General features: G+C 46.1%; 1 protein-coding gene and 1 long non-coding RNA gene across 3 annotated transcripts in view; one reads left to right on the forward strand and one right to left on the reverse strand.

Moving 5' to 3' along the window:
* Positions 1-24,650, reverse strand: part of GLRA1 (glycine receptor alpha 1) — an 86,177-nt gene that overhangs the window by 30,990 nt on the left and 30,537 nt on the right. For both annotated transcript variants that reach the window (XM_019734342.3, XM_019734343.3), the window contains exons 3-4: positions 19,544-19,611; positions 3,225-3,448 (exon numbers count right to left, since the gene is read on the reverse strand). In XM_019734342.3, coding sequence (XP_019589901.1) covers positions 3,225-3,448; positions 19,544-19,611 — 292 coding nt within the window. The remainder of the gene's footprint in view (positions 1-3,224; positions 3,449-19,543; positions 19,612-24,650) is intronic.
* On the forward strand, positions 478-21,972 carry LOC148758293 (uncharacterized). Its single transcript, XR_016021367.1, has 3 exons — positions 478-767; positions 17,907-18,016; positions 21,780-21,972. It is a non-coding gene; the product is annotated as an uncharacterized LOC148758293 (long non-coding RNA).

A 24,650-nucleotide genomic window follows, 5' to 3' on the forward strand; every position in this document is an offset into this window, starting at 1 on the left:
GTTGAATGAGGTTGGATCCACAGACCAGGGAAACTGTTCTAGCTACTCCCAGAAATCAGTTATGTAGGAGGGGTCAAGGAGGTCAGGGAATTAGTGTTTTTTGAACCAATATATGTATATTTTCACATTTCAGATATGGAAATGGGGGCTCAGAGAGATAAGGTAGCTCGCCTGAGGTCACACAGAGCCAGTGGAACCTCTGTATTTCTTTGGATTCTGTCTGGCTTCTACAGACCTGCTTTTAGCAAGCTGCTCAGAGGCCTGATGGCCAGGGTTTGTCCCCATCCCCACCCTTCTCCAGAGCCCTCAGGTAGGGGCAGAGACTGAATTTTCAGTTGAGCAGCCCCAGGGGTCCGGCAGCCCCAGGTGCACCCACAGCAGGCGCTGTATGTGGGTCTTGGCTGCCTCCCTTCACACCCTGGGCTCATAAAAGGTTATTTTCAAAGGTCTCCCGCCTTCTGGGTGTCCAAACACAGCTGGCTCACATCTGTGGGCTCAATCTGGCGTCAGCTGGGAAATGGTGGGCACGCCAGGCTTCTGGACTAGCTGTTTATTTTGGGTTGTTCAACCCTTGCAGAGGCTGCAGCCTATGACCTGAGGAAGTCCCTTAACAGAATCCGAGGTCTGCTTAACAGAATCCCAGCTCCAGCTGGGATATAAGGCTTCAGCTTGAAAGGCTTTGCCAACCTCTGAGCACCTGCTGCAGGGAACGGAGAAGAAAGACTCTCACCGCCTTAGATCATCAGACCAACTCCCTCACTGGACCGGTGAGAAACTGAGGTGCAGAGAAGGATGGACAGGGACTCGTGTAAGGTCACACAGCAAGCTGATGGCGCAGGCAGGATTTAAAACTGTGTCTCCTAGCCTTGGGATTCTGAGCTCGTGTGTGGGCTGGCAGGTTTTCCAGCACTGCTATCCTGAAATCCATCTAACTGTGGTGGTCTAGTGGCACCGAGCTGCTGGCACCTCGGCTGCACGTGGTGAGGCACAAAGCCCTGTGTGAACTTCCTCCCTCCAGCCCACACTCGTGGCTCCAGGTGTGGGTCCCTTTAGGTACAGAATGGAAGCAAGAGGGGGGAAAAGGCAAGGGAGAGGGAGGGGCAGAAGAGAAAAAGGAGGGAGTGGGAGGACGGGGAAAGTGAATGCAGTTGATTTCTGAAGATAAAAGCTCCAAAGTGGGACAGCTGTCACACTGGGTTAATTTCCTGAAGTTGAATGACCTTGGGAATATCACTTTCTGCTGATTTGTCCTTCTGTCATGCTGTACTGGGCCTTAGCTTCCCAGAGACATGAAACTAGCCTGGCAGCAGCAAAATCCAAGCAGGGTGACGTGTCCCTCCCTGCCAGCCAGCCAGCCAGCCAGCCAGGGCCCTGGTGGCCATTTCCTAAGCCTATCACCCTTCCACTCTGGACGTGCCCTGAGTGGGGTGAGCTCCCAGTGAGGAAGGCCACATCTGCCTCTGGCTCCCTCCAGCCTGCCCCTCTTGCTGCCTACTTTCCCAGCTGGTATCCTAAGTCCCCTCTCCCACCCTGCCTGCTCTCAGGAGGGACTCTGAATTCAGTCACATCTGAGGATCAGGACTTGTGCTGCTTTTCCTATGGGCCTGGGCATTTAAAGCTCATCTCCCAATGGAAAGAAATAGATTTATCCCCCTGAAGAACTAGAGAGGGAGAGGAATTCATTTAAGATCCATGCTCCCTTTAAGCTCTTTCAAACAAAAATATCTTCATTCATCAAATATTTGAGCGCCTATTGAGTGCCACGCCCTGTTCTTCTAGGTTCTGAGTGGGCGTCAGATTCACACTGGAATCTAGGTTCTGCTAGTAAGTAGCTGTGGGAACTTTGGTAATTTACATAAACGTTCAGATCCTCATTTGTCTAATCTGTAAAATGGGCATAATGAAGCCTACTTCATGGGGTTGTTAGGAGGATAAGACATAATATATGTAGAGCACCCAGCCTAGTAAGTACATTCTCAGTGAATGGCATGGCTGTAAGAATGACGTGGACATTGCTCGCTTTCTGCAGGCCCTGGGGGAGGAGAGTGGGAATTGAGTGGGGAGAGGTGGCAGAAGACTCTGAAAGTTTGCCCCTAACTGCAGGATACACCCCAGCTGGGGAACAGGGTCCCGGCTTCCTGGACTCAGTGCAAGGTATGGAGGACTGAAAGCGTTTCTAGAGGGATGGAGCCCCTCTGACTCATACCTGTGAGCGGCACCATCCACCTGGCAAGCCCATTCCTTTACGCGGCAGTTGCTGGGATTTGTCAGGTTTTGTGCATTTCTCCTGATATATATATATATACACACACACACACACACACACACATATATGCATATATACACACACATATGGTATATATAATATATATAGTATATATAATAATAATATAATATATATATAATATATGGGCAGAGACTGAATTTTCAATTGAGGAGACTCTCTATATATACATAAATGTATATATATACATGTATATATGTGTGTGTATATGTATATAAATTCTATATATATACACACACACACACATATATATATGTATACACTGTGTTTCTCCGAAAATAAGACCTAGTTGGACCATCAGCTCTAATGCATTTTCTGGAGCAAAAATTAATATAAGACCCGGTTTTATTTTACTATAATATAAGACCGGGTCTTATATAATATAATATAATATAATATAATATAATATAATATAATATAATATAATATAATATAATATACTGGGTCTTATATATGTACATATATATTTTTTTTGGGGGGATATATAGTCATTGTGGTGAGAACATTTAACGAGGCCAACCCTCTAAAGAAACCCTGAGATGCACAGTGCAGTGCTGGTAACGCGTCACCAGGCTGTACAGTGGATCTTAGAACTCATTCACATTGTGTAGCGGAACGCTCTGGCTATTGACTGTGCACACGCCTTTTCCATCGTGTTTGACTGAAATTCTGAGTAAGCTCAGGGGCCTAACTAGAACCTTGTTCCGGATGCTTCCTTAACTCCCTGGTTCGCATGAAGCACCTGCTCCTAGGACTTCTCGGGGTATTTTGTTCTTACTTACTGAGCGTAAGTTACAGAGCTGGTTCTGCCTATTTGGCAGCGGTGTGGTGTTGCCAGGGCCTGCTCACCTCTGTTTGACCTTCGTCTTCGTGTCTGCTCCCAGAAGGCAATGGGAAGGCACTGTCTGAGGATGGCAGGGATGGAGCTGTATGAACCCACCTGATGCTGTACAGGACGTTCCCGTTCCGGGAGATCCGCAGCAGTTTGTTGTCCGTGGTGATCTCATGGAAGTGCGCCCCCTTCTCGTTGGCAAAGAACAGGTCAGGTTTCCAGATGGAATCCAACATGGACGGGTCCAGGTCCAGAGAGTCGTCCGGGTACTCGTTGTAGGCCAGCCGGGGGTCGTTCCACTGCTGCCGCAGGAAGATGTTGACCCGATAGTCCTACAGCCGGGAGACAAGGAGGTGGGGTCAGCGCCCGGAGGGCCCAGTGCTTTCAGCCAGTGCGCCCCAAAACTCCTCCGGAGGATGTTACTACAGTGTGGTTGCCACTCACGGGGGAGCGAGGCAAGGAGTCTGTGCATCGGGCAGAAACCTGAATGAGGCGTGTGTTAGCCTCGGACGTTCTCCAACTGCCCCTTTAAGTATATTCAACTCTGAACTGAGGTTATTTAAACGCTGTTCTTTCTTTTGAGAAACTTAAAAAACGAAGTTCGGGATGATGTAATAAACACCCGTTTTCATCCGGTTAACATTTTCATCCTGTTAATATTGTTTTTTAGGTAAGAGAAATAATACATTACGGATAAAGTTGAAGTCCCCCTTTTATCGTCAACCCTGTCAGTGCAGTAATTGTCACACACACTCAGGTTTGAGAGTCACTATTCTAGACAGATTGAAGGGATAAAACGAAAGACTTAAAGCGGATGCCTGGGCGTTCAAACTGTTCTGCCTAAAGAGAACAATTCTGAAGCAGTGAAGGGAGGGTTGGTAGAAACATTGCACAGTGTTCCTGCGGTCCTAGGGTTCCCACCACTGTTTTAATACCAGCTTTCGGTAACCTTCTATGGCATGCGTTGCTTTGTTTGGGAGGGATTAGTAGATGTCGTTAGGTCTTCCTGGCTTCTAAACTCAGTGCTAAGTCCAATGCTTCTCTGATGGGACTGCAGGGCAGTTACTCCACTGGAAAAAATTCACAGATCAAACCAATTCGGGAAATGTTTGACTAAACCAAATGCAACAGATTTCTTTATTGCAGGACTTCTCAGAGAACTTAATGTATACGAATGAATTCTGTGTGTCTCCAAGAGGGCAATAGAACACGCAACACTTCCCTGATTTATTTTGGCCATAGAACTTTTACTGTGTGCTTGAGGCTTCTCTTCTACAGAACATAGGTTAGGACCTGCTATCGCAGTCAAAACTCTATCCCTCCCCCCAGGCCTTTTTTCTAGTTGGAGTAACTGAAGTTCAAAGAGAATTGATATTGGCCCAGTGTCACTCTGAAAAAGCAGAGCAGAGCCGATTCTGGAACCCAAGAGTCCTGACTTCTAGTGAGGGTTTGTTCAACGGGTCCTGGAGGAACTGAAAGGGTCCATTTAGTTCCCATTCACAACCTGAGAAAACAATTAGTGATCCGGGTTGGTCTCCAGGGCAGGAAACTGGGTACTGAAGTTAAGAAATAGCTGCATGAAGAAAAGTTTTACATTTTTTTTAGAGCGGCATTGTAAACCTGGGGTCCCTAAATCTTATGATACTGTAAGTAGAATTCAGGTTGTATCTGTGTTTTCCCAGGAACAAGAGCACAGCTGTCTTTGTTGGATTATCGGGAGGGTTTATAGTCCTACAAGATGAATAACCTCCGTTCATGTCCGACTTGAATGCTCTCCTTGAAGAAATAATGTCCATTCACAAGCCCCTGCTGCCGCTCTCTCCTGAGGGTGCCAGATAAATGAGATCATGCTGTATTTCCTTTGGGGTGCTGCTTCTACGTCCTAATTAGTCTTAGTCTGCCATCAGCAGGGGTAAACTAAAACCAACCACCCTTCTCCCCACCCTCACCCTCACCCCTGCCGGTTCCTCCCACAGCACATGCCTCATTCTGTTTGCCTACGAAAAGTATCAGTAGCTTCATAAATGTTTCAAGGTATTTTATAGAATGTTTTATAATTCAATTGAAGCCTCTCCCTCCAACCCCATTGAAAAATGACATTTGGTCTCCTAATCTTATGTCTTATCTTGTAAGTCCCATGGTGGAGGGAGGGATTCAGGCCAGACCTGGATGTTGATTCGATGTTTTTTTAGCTGACAATGTTGGACAGCTCCCAGGCTGGCCCCATCGGATCAGGGCTTTAGAAACGGCTCTTTCTGCCTTGGATTTTATATGAAGTGTGTGTGTGTGTGTGTGTGTGTGTGTGTGTGTGTGTGTGTGTGTGTGTCTGTGTGTGTGTGTCTGTGTGTGTGTGTGTGTGTGTGTGTGTGTGTGTGTGGTGAGGCACCGGGCAAGTCATGGCAGAGTAAACACACTATGAATGGTCGGGTAAAAAAGGCTTTCAGTCCCCAAACCCCAGCTGCACTTTTAATGTTTTTGCCATTGACATGTCAAGCCTGCTTATGTGGCTGGAAGGAAGGAAAGGAAGTGGCATTTCTTAAAATGGTCTGTTACACACCAGGTGCTCTTCTAGATACTGTCACATATGAGGACATTTAATCCTCAGAAAATCCCTGCAAACTAAACATTCAGATTCCCATAGTAAGGGTAAGGAAACTGAGATTTGGAAGGGTTCAGAAACTTGTCCAAGGCCCAGAGCTGGTGAGCGGCAGAGCTGGGGTCTGAATCCACATCTGCCCAGCCCTCAGTGAGCAAGTCCCACGGGCATGGACAGTCCGTCGTGCGCCCAGGATACTCTTAGTCACCCTCACAGCCTAGGTAAATTCCACCTGCTCAGCTTAAGCCGTATCTCCTGCAGGAGACGATGCTGTCAGGCTTCCCTGATCTTTTCCTTTTCCGATCGCCTAGCAGAATGGAATCACCAGAAACATTTAATTTAACACTTCCTCACTGTGTGTGTCTTATCTCCTCAACTTGGTTGGCAAAAATTTGAGAGGATGAACTTGAGTTTATATTTCTCCTGCACCATCCTACCTACTCACCCAGTCCATGCACCCAGGAGCTACCCAACACTCAGGAGGAGGGGCGGGGGAGGAGCAAAGCCAGAAAAAGTTGGAGCAGATGGAGCTTTTGTCATTTTATAGCTGGAGAGACTGAGACTCAGAGAGAGGAGGCCTTTTCTAAGGTCACATTGCAATTCACTAAAGGACTTGGGATTAGAACCTGAGTTTCTTCTCTGGGCCTCACTGTTCAAAGACGGAGTTAAGCTAGATGGTCTCGTATCCTTTCAGATCTAATACTACGTTAACTGTTATTAGTTTTACTTTTTCAACAACAATTTAATGGAGCTTCTAGTGAGTGCCAGGCACTGGTGTAGGCCCTGGAGAACATGCTGAGAACAGGACGTATGTATGCAGTCACAGAGCCTCCGGTGTAATGTTTAGGCCACACTGAGGTAGGGCTCTGGTAGGGATTGAGAGCAGGGTGTTAGGGAGATATGGAAACAGGCTTGGGGTGGGGTGGGGTGGTCAGGGAAGTTTCCGGGAAGATGTAATATTTAAGATGAGACCCAATGTGGTTGAGCCAGGGCGGTGGGAACTGCATATGTGAAGGCCTAGGGACAAAGCACTTTGGAAAGAACACAAGTAAACGAGGAAGGGGAGGAGTGGGAGGGAGCACGCACGGCCTTGCAAGCTGTCCTGCGGCACCTGGACTCATCCTGGGAGCAAGGTGGAGCCTTCGAAGCATGTGCACGAGGGAAGGACATTATTACGTTTGTGTTTTATTACTGATATTTTAAAAATATTTTATTTTTTATTATTACGGAAGTAATGCATGTTGGTTGTAAAAAGCAAGCAAACAAACAAACAAACAAAACAGCACATCCCCTAAAAGAAGAAAAACAAAAACTGTAGGGTCCCCTTATGACATGACGAATGGCAAGTGAGACCTGGGGAAAGCATCCCAGTATCCTTGGGCAACCGGTCTCCTCTTGGCAGCCCCACTGCTCAGCGCAGCAGCTGCCGCCCAACCAAGTTGCTGCCACTGATTTCCCCTCCTCCCTGGTTGGGAAGCAGCGGTGGGAAACGCAGCTCGGGAGTGGTCAGTGTAATTGGTGTGAAGGCTGAAAGCTAAATGCTGTTTCGCTTACTTAGCCCTGTCCTCACGTTGGTCAGTGTTGGAAATGCTGGGGGTCCATGTTCAGGTTCAAGAGCTGGGGAGCGACATTTGTTCCTTTGCTTTTTTGAGGGTTGGGGTGGGGGAGCAACATTTGAATTCTCCACCCTAGGACCTTAAGTTCTGGCTCCTGTAGTTGGTTTCTAGGTCTCAAACTCTCAAGGGAGGGCTATCTCAGCCCAGGCGGGAGGGATTTCCAGAACTCTAGCTCACCAGTCTTAAGCATCAACTTGCCTATCTTGCCTCTGAGATTCCCTAATCATCTGATTTCTTCTGGAAACTGGGTGACTGCCATGCTTGTAAGACCAAGGTAGAGCATTAACTCCTTCATTCATTCAGTCATTCATTTTGTCATTCAACAAACATTTATTGGGGGTTCCTGTGTGCCACCTGCAGTTGGGTTTTCCCCCATCCCACCCCCATTGTGTCTCGTTTCAGATTCTAAGCCCTCCCAGTAAACTCCTCTAAACTTTGTATTGTGGTGAAATAGGAAGCATGTGGTGTTTTAGTAGGAAAGAGCTAAGAGCTCGGTGAGTGTGTTGGTGGGAAGGAGATGTGGGAGGGCAAGACGTGTGCCTACCGCAGTCAGCACGTGTGCCTACTGCAGTCAGCACGTGTGCCTACCGCAGTCAGCACGAAGGGATGTCGCCCAACGGGTGGACAGAGCACCTAAGTCTCGGCATTCCAACTCTCCCAGGGAGGTCTCTTCTCCAAACTCGATTCAACTCTAAACATTTATTAGGCTCAGTGGAAGTATAGCGAGGGTGGAGGCATGGATCTTGGTTTCTACTCTCGCAGAGCTCACAGTACCCAGCAGGTAAGGTGAGATGTGGGCACAAATATCTACCGTACAACACTGAGGGTGAAGAGGGTCAGAAGAGGCGCTAACAAACGGCTGTTAGGTATTGCTCTCAAGTTACCGGGATTACTTCCAGCCAGGTTGGGTGAACCTGGAAAAGCTGTTGGAGAGAAAGTGGCATTTGAAATTGCCCCAATCAGTTTGGGGCAATGAAGTTAGCTTCTCTAGGTTGGTATTGTTTTGAGATGTGGACAGTATCTGGTTTCAGCGGGGAAGGAGGCCAGTGATGTATGAGGGGAAAGTCAGAGGAGAGACATAGGCGTAGGGCAGGACAGGGTATGCGGACTAGGGGTGCGATGTCGGTGTATGTAGGGTCAGGATGTGTGCAGCTGGGGGTCGGGAACATCGCGTAGAAGGAACAGCACAAGCAAACGTGTGCAGATGGGGCATTCAAACAGTTCAGTTTAGCTCAACCACTAGCAACGTCAGTAACAAAAGGTCCTCCTTATTGAAGGTCTACCCTGTACCAGGCATTGTGCTAAGCAAGCCACACGCGTCAGCTCATTTTATTTTTAAAACAGTCCTATGACTTCGGTATTTTCAGCCTCATTTTATAGGTGAAGGAGATTCAGGGAGGTTAAGTAATTGGTCCAAATTCACAGTGAACAGTGGGGTTGGAATTCAAATCTGGTTTTTCTGACTATATAACGTTCATGCTCTCAACCATGCTGCTGTGACAAGGTTGTAAAATGGAATTGAGACAGGATATCCTGAACCGCCAAACTACAGGATTTCATTCTGAGACAGGATATCCTGAACTGCCAAACTACAGGATTTCATTCTGAGACAGGATATCCTGAACCGCCAAACTACAAGATTTCATTCTGTAGCCAGTTTGGCACCGCCAAAGTCTTAAACAGTGAAGCAGTATCACAGTTTGTCTTCAATGAAAGCAGCACGGTGGGAATGCCCATGAAATGTTGGACATGAGAACATACGCACAGGGAGACCTGTTCGGAGGCTGTTGTGATGGTCCAACTGAGAGATAAGGAGGAGCTAACACGTAATAGGAATGGAGTGTGGGCTGGATGACAGGACCGTAGGTCTCTGTCCTCACCATCGTCTTCATCATTGCCATCATTACGGCGAGAAACAACCTGTGGAGACTTCTGTCTCAACTCCTTCATTTTACCCACGGCCCCGTGAGGGCCAGGGTCTTTCCCTGGGCCACACAGCAAGCCAGTGGCTACGGTGGGGCTTGCATACGGAAACCTGGGCCCCTATCCCACCTCTCCTGTCCACTCCTCCACCTGTAAGGGCATGAAGAGGAGAACCAAGGGAATCTGCCGTTGGGCGGGCTCAGCTCTCCTTGGAGAAGCTCTCACCGAGACTCGGCTCTCGCAGGATTTGGGATGAAAATGCCTGAGAACTGGACCAGTCTGCTGAAAGCCAGAGGCCATGGGGGCATTCAGAGTGGAGGACGCCCAGGCTTGGTTTATGAGCTGCTGCTTCCTCTCCCACCTGCTGCCCTTCTCCCAGAACTCTGAGAAGCACAGTGGAACCAGAGTCATAGACGTTGCCTCCAAACGTGAGACGAGTCAGCCCCGTCTCCTCAGCCCTGCGAGAGTGCAGACCGAGCTCATCGGCATATGTAGAGTTTACGAAATCTGGACTGAGTGCCAGGAACTGTGCTAAGAACTTTAATGAACCCTCTCCAGATCCTCACAGCGACACCATTTTACCAATAAACGGAGGCCTTGGGATATTCAGTGCTTTGTTTAAAGTTAGTGACAGCTGAGGCTCGAATCCACAGCTGGCTGACTCCAAAATCCTGTGCTTTTAAGCTGTACACTGTATTGGCTCCTTTCATTAATACTGTCTTATACTTATTTGCTGCTTTTTACTTTTCAAAGCACCGTCACGTTGATTTTGTTCTATGAGGTTTGGCATGGAAGAAAAGATTCTTATCCCCATTGGATAGATGTGGCAACTAAAGCCCAGAAAGTTCAAGTTCCCATCATTAGTTACTGGTAGATCCAGAACGGATAAAAACAATGCAAAGAATACTAACAGAGTGAGGCTTTACCACATGCAAGGAATGATGCTAAGAGCTTTATGTGTCTTATTTTATCTTCTCAATACTCCTGTGATGTAGGTTCTATTATCATCCCTATTTTACAGTTAGGTAAATCAAGGCCCACAGAGGTTAAAGAACTGTTCTTGACCTCACACCACTGGTAAGGGGCAAAGCTGGGATTTGAACCCACTGCCAGAGCCCAAGCACTTAACCACTAGACTACACTCCCCAGGATATCCCAGAATTGCACTGAGCACAACAGTTTCATGACACCTCAATGCCATGGGATACCGCCTCTGGCTGCTGTTATGTACCTGTGGGTTTGTCTAGACCCACAATGAGCAGGAAGTATTAGAAAGGGCAAAGGACACAAGGCCTGTGTCCCAGGTCCCGCAGTCCACGAGTGCTCCTCCCTCATTCTTGCTTTGACCTTCAGGTTTGACCCTTTTTCTGCTCTATACTCGAGTCCAGTGCTGGCAGGCTCCCCTGATCCGGACTCACTGCCTCCTTGGCTCCAGATGCCTGCTCTGTGCCTTGAACCTCCCCTAAGCCACCACCCTGCCTGTGCATTCTCCTTTGGAGCTCACACAAGCAGAGCTGCATGTGTTGGAAAGAACCGTAGGTGGTTTGGACCAGTGGAGCTGAGTGTCTCTGTTTGTCTCTAGGGGATCACTACCAGCATGAGTTTAATAATTACATAAACATGCTAATAGCTGCTACTTTTATTGGGTGTCTAACATTTGCTAGAACTTTATGTGCATTGTATCTATAAACCTTTCATCAGGCTAGCACACTGGGTACTATTACACTCATTTTATAGGGCAGGAAACTGAAATTCAGAGAGGTTAGACAGCGGTTAAATGCCTTGCTCAAAGTTCCATAGCTAGTAGGTGCTAGAGCCGGGCTATGAATCCAGGACTGTCTGGCTCCAAATTTTACATCCTTTTCATGATTGCATACTGCCTCTCTATTTCCACGTTTTTTTTTTTTTTAAATGCAAGTTCCTCAATGGGTGGATTAAAGCGATGCAGTAAACATAGTATATTGGCACCCCCACTGGTCTGTGTGACAGGTTGGCTCCTACATATCGTTATGGTCAGCGTCAGGTGAAGAACTTTGGACGGGTATATTTCATAGTGAGGTGGATTCATCACTGGTCGCCGAAGGGTGCAAACTGAAGGGTGGATGTTAACCCTTCAGAAAGAGGAAAGAGGACAATGCTCGCTGTCCGGGGCACAAGAGTGAGACGCTAACAAACTGGGACATGTGGAAAATAAGCTTGCTCTTTGAGAGGTAAACTAACAGCAGAGATGACTATGCAGTGGAGGAGTTGGGCGAGGCCCAGCATCCGTCACAATGACCCACGTGCGATCTCAGTGACTTAGGACAGGCGCATGCTTGTAATTTAATAAGTAGAACCCTAATTTATCCATTGTCTTGTGTCTTGTTTGGAGAACTATTTATTAATGTGGGAGACATTCATTCAGTAGTACAAGAAAGGGCAGTTTGAGGAGCAGGAATTTGGCGATTGGTAATCTAGCATCATCCAAGGTATAAGGTCACTCTGTCTGGGGGAACCCCAGCTTTTTTGTCACTGGAAAGAGGGTTTCTGTGTGGTGAGGCAAGGAGAGTTTCTTAGACCTCTCTCCTGGCCTGGATGACATTTCCCGCAAGATTGTCTGAATTTTCCAGGTATGTCAAAAGCAAATTTTGATTGGCTTCCCTGCTCTTCAGAGAGTAGCAAAGGAGTGCTTTCATGGAGGACGAGAGCGTTCCTCTTATTAGAATGGAAAGATCCACTGTAAGTTAAAATAACTTGGCAGTCTTATTTACCCACTTCAGTCTTTTGTGGGTTTGATGGTCATGAGTCAGCCTTCCTGAATCAGATCTGATGGAGCGTCAATGCTGGGCTGTCATAAATTCATGTCATGTCATGGTGATGGCTCTCTTGGTGGTGTGTTGGGAGAAAGCCATCCAGCAGACAATACCAACACTGCCTATAAATCTGTTTTCTGCCTGTAGAACTCTAATGGCATTTCTGAGAGCTCTATTTTTGGTCTTCTCTTCGTCTTCAGTTTACCAAGGCTTTGTGGAGTGTTGAGCCATATCCGACTGGATGACATTTAATGGACTTTCTCTTGGTTCCCCCCAACACAAACGTATAAGAAGTGACCTAGCATTAGCTGTGTAGAAAGACTGAAAGTGTGATGGAAAAAGCAACCACAAAAACGAATCTCATTCACAGTAGCAACCAACTCTACAAAATAGCTAGGAACAAACCTAACAAATGTGTGAGTTGTACATATTAAAAACAAACAAACAAACTCTAAAACTTTACTGAGAAGCATAAAGGGATACCTATATAAATGGAGAGACACACCATGTTTATCAAATATTGTAAAGATGTCACTTCTTCCCAAATTAATCTATAAATTCAATTTGTAAAATCTGAGGCAATTTTTATAGGCTTCCACAAGCTGATTCTAAAGTTTACGTGGAAGAGAAAGGGCTGAAAGGTCAAGAAAACCTTGTAAAAGAAGAACAACAGAAAACTTTCTATACCAGTCATAGCAACAGAATGGTAAGCCATAGTAATGAAAATAGTGGGGGATTGGTGCTGAAACAAACAAACAGCAATGAGACAGTAAACTGAGACCAGAACCAGACTAAGTACGTATGGAGCTTTAGTTTATGAAAATGATAGCATTTCAAATTGGCGGAGAATAACGGCTACTTAAGAATGATGTTGGAAAAATTACTATCTAATCAGAGAAAAGTAGAATTAAGCCACCACCAAATACTTTACAGAGAACTTAAACTCGACCAGATGGATTCAGGAGGTACATGTAAAAACAAAAGAATCTATAATATTATTCAAAATGCCCATTAAACATATGCAAAGATGCTCAAATTCACTAGGAATCTGGAGTGAAAATTTTAAATGACAATGAAGAACCATTAAAAAAATGTCACCTGGTAAAATTAAAAACCTTGATAATACCCTGGGTTGGCAAGGATAAAGAGAAATGAACACTGTTGTGAGGACAGTAAATTATTGAAGCTTCTTTGGAAGTGAGTTGGGCAATAATATATGTCAAAATAATAAAAAAGTGCATTCTTTTTGGTAAAGTAATTCCACTTCTGGAATATATCCTAAGGAAATGCACAAAGAGTTACGTACAAGAATATTCATTATGGCATTGTTTGTAATAGTGGAAATCTGCATAAGACTAAAGGGCTACCGTGTTTCCCTGAAAATAAGACCTAGCCGGACAATCATATCTAATGTGTCTTTTGGAGCCAAAAATTAATATAAGACCGGGTCTTATATTATAGTAAAATAAGACCTGGTCTTATATTAATTTTTTGCTCCAAAAGACGCATTAGAGCTGATTGTCTGGCTAGGTCTTACTTTTGGGGAAACGTGGTGTTAGGAGAAGGGTGGTTAAATATCAAGAAATAATGTCCAGACAATGGAATTTTCTAGGTAGGCCATAAAGTCTGGAAACATAGATTAAAATCATTTAGTCACATATCAAATGTAACGATAATAAACTATTAGGTTGGTGCAAAAGTCATTGCAGCTTTTGCAATTATTTTTAACCTTTTAAACTGCAATGACTTTTGTACCAACCGAATACTTCTTTTTCTGCCTTTGGTGGTGTGCGGAGTTAGGAGTGAGGCAGACCACTGTGTAGTGATGTGGAGAGGTCCCAGGACATGGTGGAAGTGAAGAAAGCAAATTGTACTGCACAAGCCTATTTCTACAAAGATGTGTGTAGGCACAAAAATGTTTGTACACGCAAGGAGAGGAGACGAGTGGGACGTACACTAGCATGTGTATCTGCGTTCCTATTTCTCTCTCTGGTTTCTTTCTCAGTGGACTTCTTACAAAAGCTTGTTTTCATCTATTACTCATATAGTGAAAAACAGTGCCGGCGTGTTACTGTCCGTAAGCGTGCTGTGGTTAGGCTGTTGCTGACCCCCAGGGCTCCTGCCAGTGTGCCTGTCCTATGCTAGGCTAGCCTGACCCTTGACAAGAGAGGCTGGAGCTTATGGCCTAATAATGGAAATACTGGGATTCATGCACAGAGGACGTCAATACACACACACGTGTGTGCACGCACATGCACACACACACTCTCTCACTTGTTTACCTGTAGTTCCACATGAATTCGTGCTGTATATATGCCCCCACGTGTGCACACTCCCATGTACACCTGCACACATGTGTAGACATACTCACACTCACACATGATTCATATGTCAGTACTCTTTCACTCACTCACATGTATTTGCATGTATATACATCCACATGCACATGTATAACACACATATAAATATGCTGGCTCATGCTGCTGCATACTTAAATATGCTCTGATATATTCACAGATATCCACACAGCGTTCCATAAATGAAAACAATGCACTTCACGCACATTCTCTCTCTAATGCTTCTGCATATTCTTACATAGTATACATGCATACACACAGATACGTGCACATACACACTTCTGCATATTCACAGGTACATTTATAACCACAGAAACACACACTTACATTCACACCGATACGTGGTCATACACATTTCTCTTTGAGGTTACATGACCAAATATATTCAAACTCGCATACACACACACACGCCTGTGTGTACATTGCACTAACACACACGTGCATACATATTCCACAGATACATAGATGCCGCAGTGTACTCTCACACATACACACAAGCACGTGTGTCCAGACAAGCTGGGTGGTTCCCTGTAGGTTCTAGCGCCACATCTTTCTCTTGTAGATTGTAGACGGACTGCTCTAGATCAGGAGCCCCTTCCGGTGTCTCCCTCATTCATTCCTGTTCCAACTTCTACCTTCGTTTTGCTGCCTAGACCCAAAGGGAGTCCCCGGGAAGGTCAGATGAAGGACAGGCAGCTCAGCCCTCCCCTGGTCTGGAATGGGTAGAGACCCCTGTTGCTTTGCTGGCTGCCTCTCTCTGCTGTCAGGTCTGTTAGCTCTGGTGAATAAAACCAGGCCCTGGGAAACAGACAGTCAGGCTGAGGGGCTCCAGCTGTTCATAGAGCTGCTCTGCACTCCTGCTGCTCCTGAAGTACAGCCTGGGAAGTTTCTGACACTGGGACCATGTCCGTATTACCGTGGCCCGAGGGTGCACCACCAGTTCTTCCCGTGGTTGGAGAGACATAGCCCTGGGACGGAAGTCTGGGGTTTGGGGCATGTCTGTTCAATGAACTTCCCTTTCAGCTGTGACTCCCTATGAGCAGAGGAAACAAGAGGAGCTGGGTAATCCCACACGTCCAGGAATTAGACATTTATATTTGGCTCAGCAGAATGTGGGCTTTGGGGTGAGGTAGATCTGAATTCCAATCCTACTCTTCCACTCATTAGCTGTGTGGCTTTCTGTAAGTGATCGAACCTTTCTGATTCTCAGTTTCCTTATCTGTAAAATGGGGAGAACATTTCCTGTCTCCTGGGGGTTGTTGTGAGGTCTAAATGAGATGACATATGCAGAAGTACTCTGCATACTGCCTGACACGCAGCACCGTGTAATGTGTGGTTGTTGCTATTATATTCCAAAGCGGCCCAAATGCTTGGATTGGTGGGATCTAGGGGAGAAAGAAGCTGAAGGGAGGGGAAACTTTGGCTACTGCAAAGGGCACCCATTCCATGCTGTGTGACCTTGCTCAAGTGATGACACCACTCTAGCCATCAGATTCACTTTCTGTAAAAGAGAGAACTGGTTTAGACCATTTCTTAATTGTTTTTCTAGCTCTGAGATTTTAAGTCCTCCCCACCCCCCCCAAATCATCTGCAAAGCAAATTAAACACATATAGATAATAAAGAATGCAGTGGGAAAGAGTCCCAGCACTATAGAATGTGCAAGCTGGAGCATGGCGACTCCGACTTGGGACTAACTTTAACAAGCAAGAAACCTACGTCACCTGTGGACCACTTCCAAGGAAGCATATCATTGCCGAGCCTTTATTTCCCATCTAAAGAGTATTTGTGTCTCTCCTGGAAGCCGTCTCCTCTGGGCTCCACTTGTTGGTTATCTCCATTATCACTATTTGCTAGTTTACCCTGAGGTGTGCTGAGCCTGGCATGATCGGAGATTGGGTTTCTGCTTCTGACAGAACTTAGGTTGTTTGTCAGGGTGCGTTGTGGGTCTGTGATCCCCTGGTTTCCCAAGTCTGTGCTCTTCGGTGTTAGAACAGCATAATGCAGAACAAACACTTGTCAATGGATTATGACCATTGGGTCAGTCACTAACTAGCTCTGTCATGTCTTCAAATCTCCCTTTCCTCAGCTGTGCAGTGGGGAATGTAGTGTCTGCCATGTCTACTTTACAGAATGGCTGTTAAGACCAAGAGTTGGGTGAAGGAATCGAATGAGAGAGTGAGTGTGAAATGTGTGTGACAATTGTAAGTGGCATTTAATAACAACGCTGATATCCACGGTGTGTGTGCTGCGTGGCAGGCACTGTGCTTAGTGCTTCCGATGCTTTACTTCCCGGGCCTCCCAACAGGTCACGTGGTGGATGCTACTGGTGCCGCGTTTTATAGAGGAGGAAGCTGACTTAGACAGGCCACCCTGCCCAGCTCACAGAGATGAGCCTCAGCTTTTGTCTGAGCAGCAGGGAAAACTGTGTCCTAATTGTCTCTGCAGGAAGCCAAATGCAGCGGGAGTGGAGTCTGGAATGGTAGACAGGAGACGTGGGGGAGGGGAAGCTAAGGCTCAGAGAAGCCTTGCTCAAAATCACACAGCTGATCAGTGAGAGCTTGAGGCGTCAGTGTCCAGCGTCTCCATCATCATCATCATCATCAGCAGCAGCAGCAGCAGCAGAACACTTAGAGCATTTACTGTGATCCACACTTTCCTGCATGTACCCCGCACGATAACTCGATGAGGTCAGCATGTTCATACCACTGGGATTTCACAGACCAGGAAACCGAGGCTTAAAGACATGAGGCAAATCAGCTCCTCACCTACAGTGAGGGAGCCCACCCAGGTCTATGTGACTCCGGAGCCCAGGATCTGAACCACCACACAAAGTCAGCCGAATGGCCACACTTTCCGAAATCGGTAGCCAGGAAGTAGGTCTGTGTGGTCACTATAGGGAAACAAGTGGGAGTGGTGACGGAGTGCAGAGATGTACACCTATCCTCACGTAACCGACGTCTTTACAGAGCGGCTGGTCCCACCCGCGCTAGGGCTGAGAACTGTTAATATTTACTATTCCTGAAGAAGAGCCAAGGGGTCAGTCCTCACCACACAAAGACTATGAGTAATGCAAATGTTGGCGCACCGCTGGTTTGGGAGGGAGAAGAAAAGCAGAGGGGCTCGTTAGGAGCTCTTCCAAGACATCCATTCAATGTGGAAAAACTTGGCTTTTTGAGGTGGATACCCCGTGAAAAGCAGCCATGTTTGTTCCCAGTGGACAGGTGGGATCATTTTCATTTGGAAATAAAGGGCTTTTTAGTTTTGGGGACTTTGCTCGGTTGTCCTTTGGATGTGGACAGGGTCAAGACTGGCCTCTTTGCAAAAGGACAGATTTTGAATTATTTGCCCCATGACCTGCAGAGCGCAGTGATTTTTGCCAGTCTGGGACTGAAAGGTTAGATCTAATGTTTAGGACCAAATAATGGTTTTCACTGACAAACAATATATCTGATTTAGTTTATTTATTTAAAAAAATTATTGAGTACCTGCTATTACATCACTGCAGGCCACTGATGTTCCTACAGAAAATGAGACAAGATTCTGGACCACGGAGCCCTTACATTATAGTGAGAAGAGGGATGAATAAGCAGACTGTGGTGGTGTTAAGTGTAAGTGGTAAGTGCTATTATGGGAACTGTAAAACATGTCATGAGAATTGGAAGAAGGGAGACATCTTAGCGTTGGGTCAAGAACACATATGAACTCACACACACATGTGCACATGTGTTAGAGTGTGAAGCCTTCCTATGGAGGTAATTCTAAGCAGAGACTTAAAGGAGAGTAGGAGATGGCAAGGGGAAGGGAGCTGAAGTGGGTGCTCAGAGCAGAGGCCTCAACAGCGTCAAGAGAAGCTGTCAACCAGAGAGAGAGAGAGAAACCTGTGTGGAGAGCTCTAAGTGATTCCGTTTATCCCGAATGGGAAGTGAGAGAGAGGGGAGATGAAGTAGGGCAGAATGACAGAGGGCCTTCTCTGCTTTGCAGAGGAACTTGGGCTTAATGCTGAAGGTGAGGGGGAGTTGTGGGGAAGGTGTTAAAGTAGAGGGCAGTGTAATTAGTTTGAATTTGAGAAAGACCCCTATTTGAGAAAGAATGGATTGCAGGGGGTGGCGAGATGCAAGTCGAGAACCCTTTGCAGTAATGCAATCGAGCCGTGATGGAAGCCTGAACGAGATTAGGGACAGGTGGATGTCCAGAAATGGATGGGTTAGAGGACTTCAGGGCAGTAACATCTACAGGATGTGGTGACTGGCCAGCTGCTTCTCACTCTATTCATAAAGACTGATTCGAAGTGGCCTTAATTATTTTCTCACAAGCTAGATCACGCCCTTCAAGACAAGTACAATTGATTTTTTTTTTCAAAGATTGAGAAAAACATTTTATAAGTATCGTTGCATTCATTTATAATTACTAATGTAATATTTACTCTTTGTAGAAGTTTGAAAAATAGAGAAATACTGAAAGAAGAAAATAATATTATCTATAAGTCTATGATACAGGGATAATTGCTATTAACCTTTCAGTATTTTTCCTTCTGGTCTTCTTTCCTTGCGTAATTGACTGATTTTAAATTTTTTACGATGGGAATTTTAAAATACATACAAAAGTAGAGAGTAGGGTAGAATCAACCCAATACACCAATCACAGCTTTGATAACCAGTCTTCTGCTATGCCACAGTTGAATTTGAAACTTACAAGCAGGTCTTTACATTTTCTTTTAATCTAACACTTTAGCCCATTGATATAATTTTGTTTTTATAATCTTGGGTGTTTGGCATGTGCTAGCCCTGCTGGCTCTTTGACCATTTTTAGATGTATATCCTCACCCAAAACATTGAGTAAGATAGTGAACACACAATGGGATTTATAGATGATGTAATACAGAATTGTACACCTGAAATCTATGTAATTTTACTATCAATTGTCACCCCAATAACTTTAAAAAACACACACACAAAAAACAAAAACAAAACAAAACATTGAGTAAGATAGTAAAAATGTCCAAGTCTCATGGTATACCACAGGAGACCTGAAAACACACCAGATTCCCCTCCTCCTTGGGGAAGACCAAGGCGGAGGGTAAGTGTTTCAGGGAGAGAGAGATCCCCCAGCACAAAAGAGCAGTTTGTGTTTTGACTCACTCACCATAGTTGTCTCAGCAATGGAACCAAAGCTGTTGATGAAAATGTTGCAGCTCACGTTCACCGGGGGGCCTGCCAATCAAGAGAGATCCCTGTTTAGTTCCATGACCATGAAGAAACCCACAGGATAGGACCCATCCCTGGAACACTGACTTCAGGGGTGGACCCCCCTCAGTGAGGAGCCCCTTCCTTCCCTCCACCCAACCCCCGAGCAGCTGGGACTCCCAGTCATATCACTGTGCCAGATTCCCTGTCCCCAAGTGAGCACCTGGTACAGAGCACCAGAGACTGAGCCGAGATGTACTTTCATTAACACAGGATGATTCATCATCCTGCCATATGGTTGAAATCCCTTCCCCGAACCCCATCGGCTGCCTTCTAATTTGTGGCTGAAATGTGTTTACGGCTACAACATTTGGAGGCCATCTTGGGAATCGCAAAGAACAGTAAGTTTCTTGCCTTGAACTTATGAACCAAGAACGATTGCCTGAAAGGGCGTTGATGGGAATTACCAGCTGAGGAATCCAGAGGGAACCTCAAGGGAAGTCCATTAAGTCTTTGTTAAATACTTTCCAGGCAAGCTTTTTGAATCCTACTGCAAAGGATAAGAAAGAAGCGGAGGAATACTTGCTCTTTAGAATCATATTACTAAAGGGACCTCCACCAAGCGGAAGCCCAATCTCTTCATTTTATACTATGAATTATAGCAGTGAAGCATTTACTGAGCTGTACAGGGTTTGCTGCTGTGCTGAGAGTGCTACTAACACGATCTCAGGCCATCCTCTCAACAACCCCATGAGAGGATCTGGTTATTACCTCAGTTTTACAGATGAGGAAACAGAGGCTCAGAGAGGTTATTTGTCCACAGCTACACAGCTAGTAAAGGGTCAAACCAGAGTTTGAATTCAGATTTATCTAATTCCCAAGCTGGTAGTCTTAATAGCTACCCTTGTAGGAAGGAGGTTCAGAGAAAGGAAGTGGCATGCTCAGTCACACAGTGGCGGAATCTAGGATTTTAAGCACTGGACTTCCTCCACGCAAGCTGACAAGAGGGCCGGCATAAAATATCCAGAGGAATGTGAGGTCATGGGTAAGAGTGTTATAAGCAGTAGGAGACCAGGTACAAGAGAGGTTCTGGAAAGCAAGGGATTAGGGAAGACTTCATGAAAGTGATGACCTTGAGCTGACCTTGGAGGTAGGGAAGACGTAATAGGTCATAATCCTGCACATGGAGATTGCAATGTGCAATTTGTGAATTTTTTCAGGTCTGTTTTCTTGGTCCCTGTGACGTCCTAAGTTGGGCAAGGTCAAGTTTCTGTCCTTACTGAATGAGTGGAGCACAGAGAGTCTTAGCAACTCCCCTGGGCTTGTTTCACCGGCAAGTTGTAGAGCCAGGACTCGAACCCCAGTTTTCTGATTATGGAAAGAAAGAAGCAGATATCTTCGTGCCCTGTTACCAACTCCTCTCTGTCCCTCTTGCAAAAGTAGCCCAAGCATTTCACCCACACTCAGCCATGATTTCCTTGTTTTCAGAAATCTTTGTGTGTAGGAAGGGACTCAACCTTGTGAGAATCTAGGTTTTCTCGCCAAGAGAGTACCAGGATCCCTCCATTTCCGGCAGAGCTCCAGCTCTCACTGGCTATTTTACCTCAGGCATGCCCCTTCCTTATTCTGGGTCGCAATTTCCCCATCCATTTCGGACAGTAGGTTTTGATCTGGGTAGTCAGTCTGAGCTCCAGTGGTTTGGAATTCCATCATGGAGGCTATCCATTGGCATTACAAGGTTAGAGGATTTCAGGGCTGGAAATTTTCTTCAAGGTCACCTAATCAATTTCTTCTCTCATTGGTGTGCAGACAAGGCTCTCTGCAGTAGCATTACCCGGGGAACCAGTTAAACGGCAGATCGCTCGGCCCAACCCCAAACCCAGTGAACCCAAATCTCTGGAGATTAGCCCAGAGTCTATATTTTAATGAGCTATCTGGGTGATTCTTCTGCACAGGCAGGTTTGGGAACCGCTGCTATAGACCAGCTACCCCTTCAAGGCCCAGTGCTTGAACACCTGCCGTAGTGGGGAACTCGTTTTGTTTTGAGCAGTCCTTTCCATAGTTGGATAGCTCCGTCTGCTAAAAACTTTCCTGGTACTGAGTGGAAATGTGCCTTCTTGTCACTTCCACCTGGAAAAGGCCCATAGGTTTTTTTTCTCATTTAGACTCAGACCCAGGTTTTTCTTTTCATCTAGCCTCATATCATCAAGATGCCCCAGAGTTACTACCCATGCCTGGAAGGACGTGCACAGCGTTCCCACCCAAGCCCTGCAAGTGTGTGGCGCTATGACTCCCACATAAATTAGATCCTGATTTATGTGTGCGAGAGGACGCCAGCCGGAAGGACCCCATGGGGAGGTGAGATTCATTGACATAAATCTGAAATTAAATTATCCTCGAGAAAATTACAATCTGGCTGCTTTTGGCAGCAGGATAATGTATATATTTCATTAAATATTAAAGTTTAATTTTGCTTTTGTGTATGTGTTTGCATCGGGCTGTGCCCTGAATCCTGGGAACCATTACCTACACGAAGTCTTAAAGAGGCTACAGAGTACAGAGCTGGAAGGGGCTTGTCCTACTGGGTCATTTTACAAATGCAGAAACAGAGGCCCAGATACATCAAATGATTTACTCTGGGTCATATGTATCAGGTAAGTGGTGGGAGTTCTAGAATCCAATTTGAGCGTTCTTTTCCTTCCATATTACAATTTGCATTGCCGCTGTGTTCTGTAGACCCAGCCTGCTGTTCCTGGCGACCCCTATCTTCAGGAGAGTCAGGAGCAGGTAAAATTTCTGGTTCTTGAAGAAAACTGCTGAGTCATTAATTAATCCCTCTGGAGTTTACAAATAACGCAGGCCTCTTCCTATTGCGTTGAGGCTACAGGGGCCTTATCAGGAGTACAGACTGTGGTTTGTGTGGGGGCTCTCAGGGATGTGATTGGTGCCTGGGTGGACGTGCAAAGAGGCCGTGGGGTTCACGGGCAAGAGAACCCCTCAGGCCCGTGTTTTAGGCCTCACCCCGGGGTGGGGGGGGTGGGGGTTGGGAAACCTTGCTTCCCAGCTCCTGGGTGGGGTTCCAGGAAGCTGCACCTGCTCAGAGCAGGACTCGGAGGGGACGGGAGACGTTAGAGACAGTCCGGTTTTGGGAGAGGACTAAGAGATGATTTAGTTCTATAGATTTGGGGCCCAAGTGTTTGGAATAAGGTTCTCAGAGTGGGGAGAGGGAGGGCCCTAATTCAACGGGTTTATAGTCTGGGTGAAATTTTATTTCTTAAAAATGTCCACTGCTAAGTAAGTAAGTCAATAAATGAATGAATAAGCAAATAAACAAATACATGACTGGCATTAGGCAGAGAAGTGAGTCAGAGTAGCTCGCTGGGTTAAAGTCCCTACCGCCTTGACAGCGTGACTTGGGAAAGTCATTTAACTGCTCTAAGCCTTATTTGTTGGTTCATCTGCTCATCTATTCATTTATGAAAGGTTTATGAAGGGCCTTTTATATGCCAAGTACAGTGGTGTGCACAGTAGACAACTAACCCTGGAGGCATGCACCTTCAACAAACGAGTCCCTCCTTTCTCAGGAGAGCAAGACCATGGCACTCAGGATGGAGTTCTGACAGAGTCCACCAGGGGGCGCGGTGGGCTGGGATTCCTGACAACTGCGAGAAGGTAGGGGATACAACCTGGTGGTGGTCAGTTCTTGAATGTGTTTGATTTGTCCAATGGTGTTTCTAAAACATGTGGTTTAGCTGCCAACTTGGAAGATTTCACCAAACCCCAGACTCCAGTCTTATCTTGGAAGGCCTGCTGCCCAGGGCCTGCGTTCCTCTTCCCTGGCAGCTTACTGCAGGAGCTGAGAAGTGGCTGGCTGTCCTTAGATTAGCCCTGTGCTTTCTAGTTTTCTTGTCTTCATCTTGCTTCACTCATGTGCCATGCCTGCCTGGTCCCTCTGAGTGTTTGAGATTGTGACCCTGGTGAAGGGTCTGGGCCTAGTGGACTATGACAGCCAACTTGGTCCTGATTTACCTGTCCTTGAGGGGACCAAGGGCATTCTAATGATGCTGGAAAGATGTGGCCTCAGGAGCGAGGTGCTAGGGGAGGAAAGGAGCCTCGAGGTAAATGGGTGGGAGGTGGGCCCAAACACAAACCTCAGTGCATCTCCCTGACAGTTTTCTATTTGCAGAGCACTCTGAGAATAGGGGGCAAAGTGAGCAAATATTAGGAAGCTGTTACCAGCTGTCACATTCCTTGTTTGGTCTTGGACTTGAGCCAAAAGGAACAGTGAGGAAGGGCATCTGGAATCAAAATTGATTAGGATGCTGGCAGAGGGTCCTTGAAATAAGATTTTTGCAGGGGTGCTGGGAGGAAGGTCCAAGTGCACAGGTCCCTGAGGAGGTCCTAAAGACTCCATGTGCAGAATTCTGCTCAGCAGTTTGCCATAGTTACAACTTCCTAAGGCATCAATGGACAAAGGGAACCGGTCCCCTCTTGTTATAGACACGGGGATCTCAGAGGACTGTGAGAGCTGAAAGAAACTTCCCAGGTCACTTTGATGAGTGTTTGTAAATTGGCTACCCACAGGGCATGTCTGACTCACAAACATGTTTTGTTTGAATTTACATGTTTTAGGAATCAGGACATTTTGCATAAATCTTGATTTCTGGCTCCCCTTGGAATACTGGATGATCTGGCAACATGGGGCCCACATTCCTGGAGGGTAACTGTGGGCTGGGGCTAAGGAGAGGCTGCCGGCTCTGCATCTCTATTTGTCCATAGTCCCTACCATTTCCTATTGCCTTATTCTCGGCTCCCCTCACTCATTTAAGTTATCTACCTAATCCCTGTAGCATTTGAAACTGTGACTCTGATTTAGACTAGAAAGTTTTAAAATTACTTGTTAATTCCTGGGAAGTGTTTAGCAGATGAATTTCAGTTGGAACCCTATTATCTAAAACAGATAAAAATGGAGCTGCTTGGGGGAGAAATGGGGGACAAAGTGAGTAGGCTTGCCCATTGTGCCCTCTGCTTCTCCCTTTTGGGGCCCATGGTGGGAGCCCTGTAGC

The sequence above is a fragment of the Rhinolophus sinicus genome, chromosome 5 (assembly GCF_057876585.1).
Source record: "Rhinolophus sinicus isolate RSI-liver-muscle chromosome 5, RSI-T2T, whole genome shotgun sequence".
Taxonomy (NCBI): domain Eukaryota; kingdom Metazoa; phylum Chordata; class Mammalia; order Chiroptera; family Rhinolophidae; genus Rhinolophus; species Rhinolophus sinicus.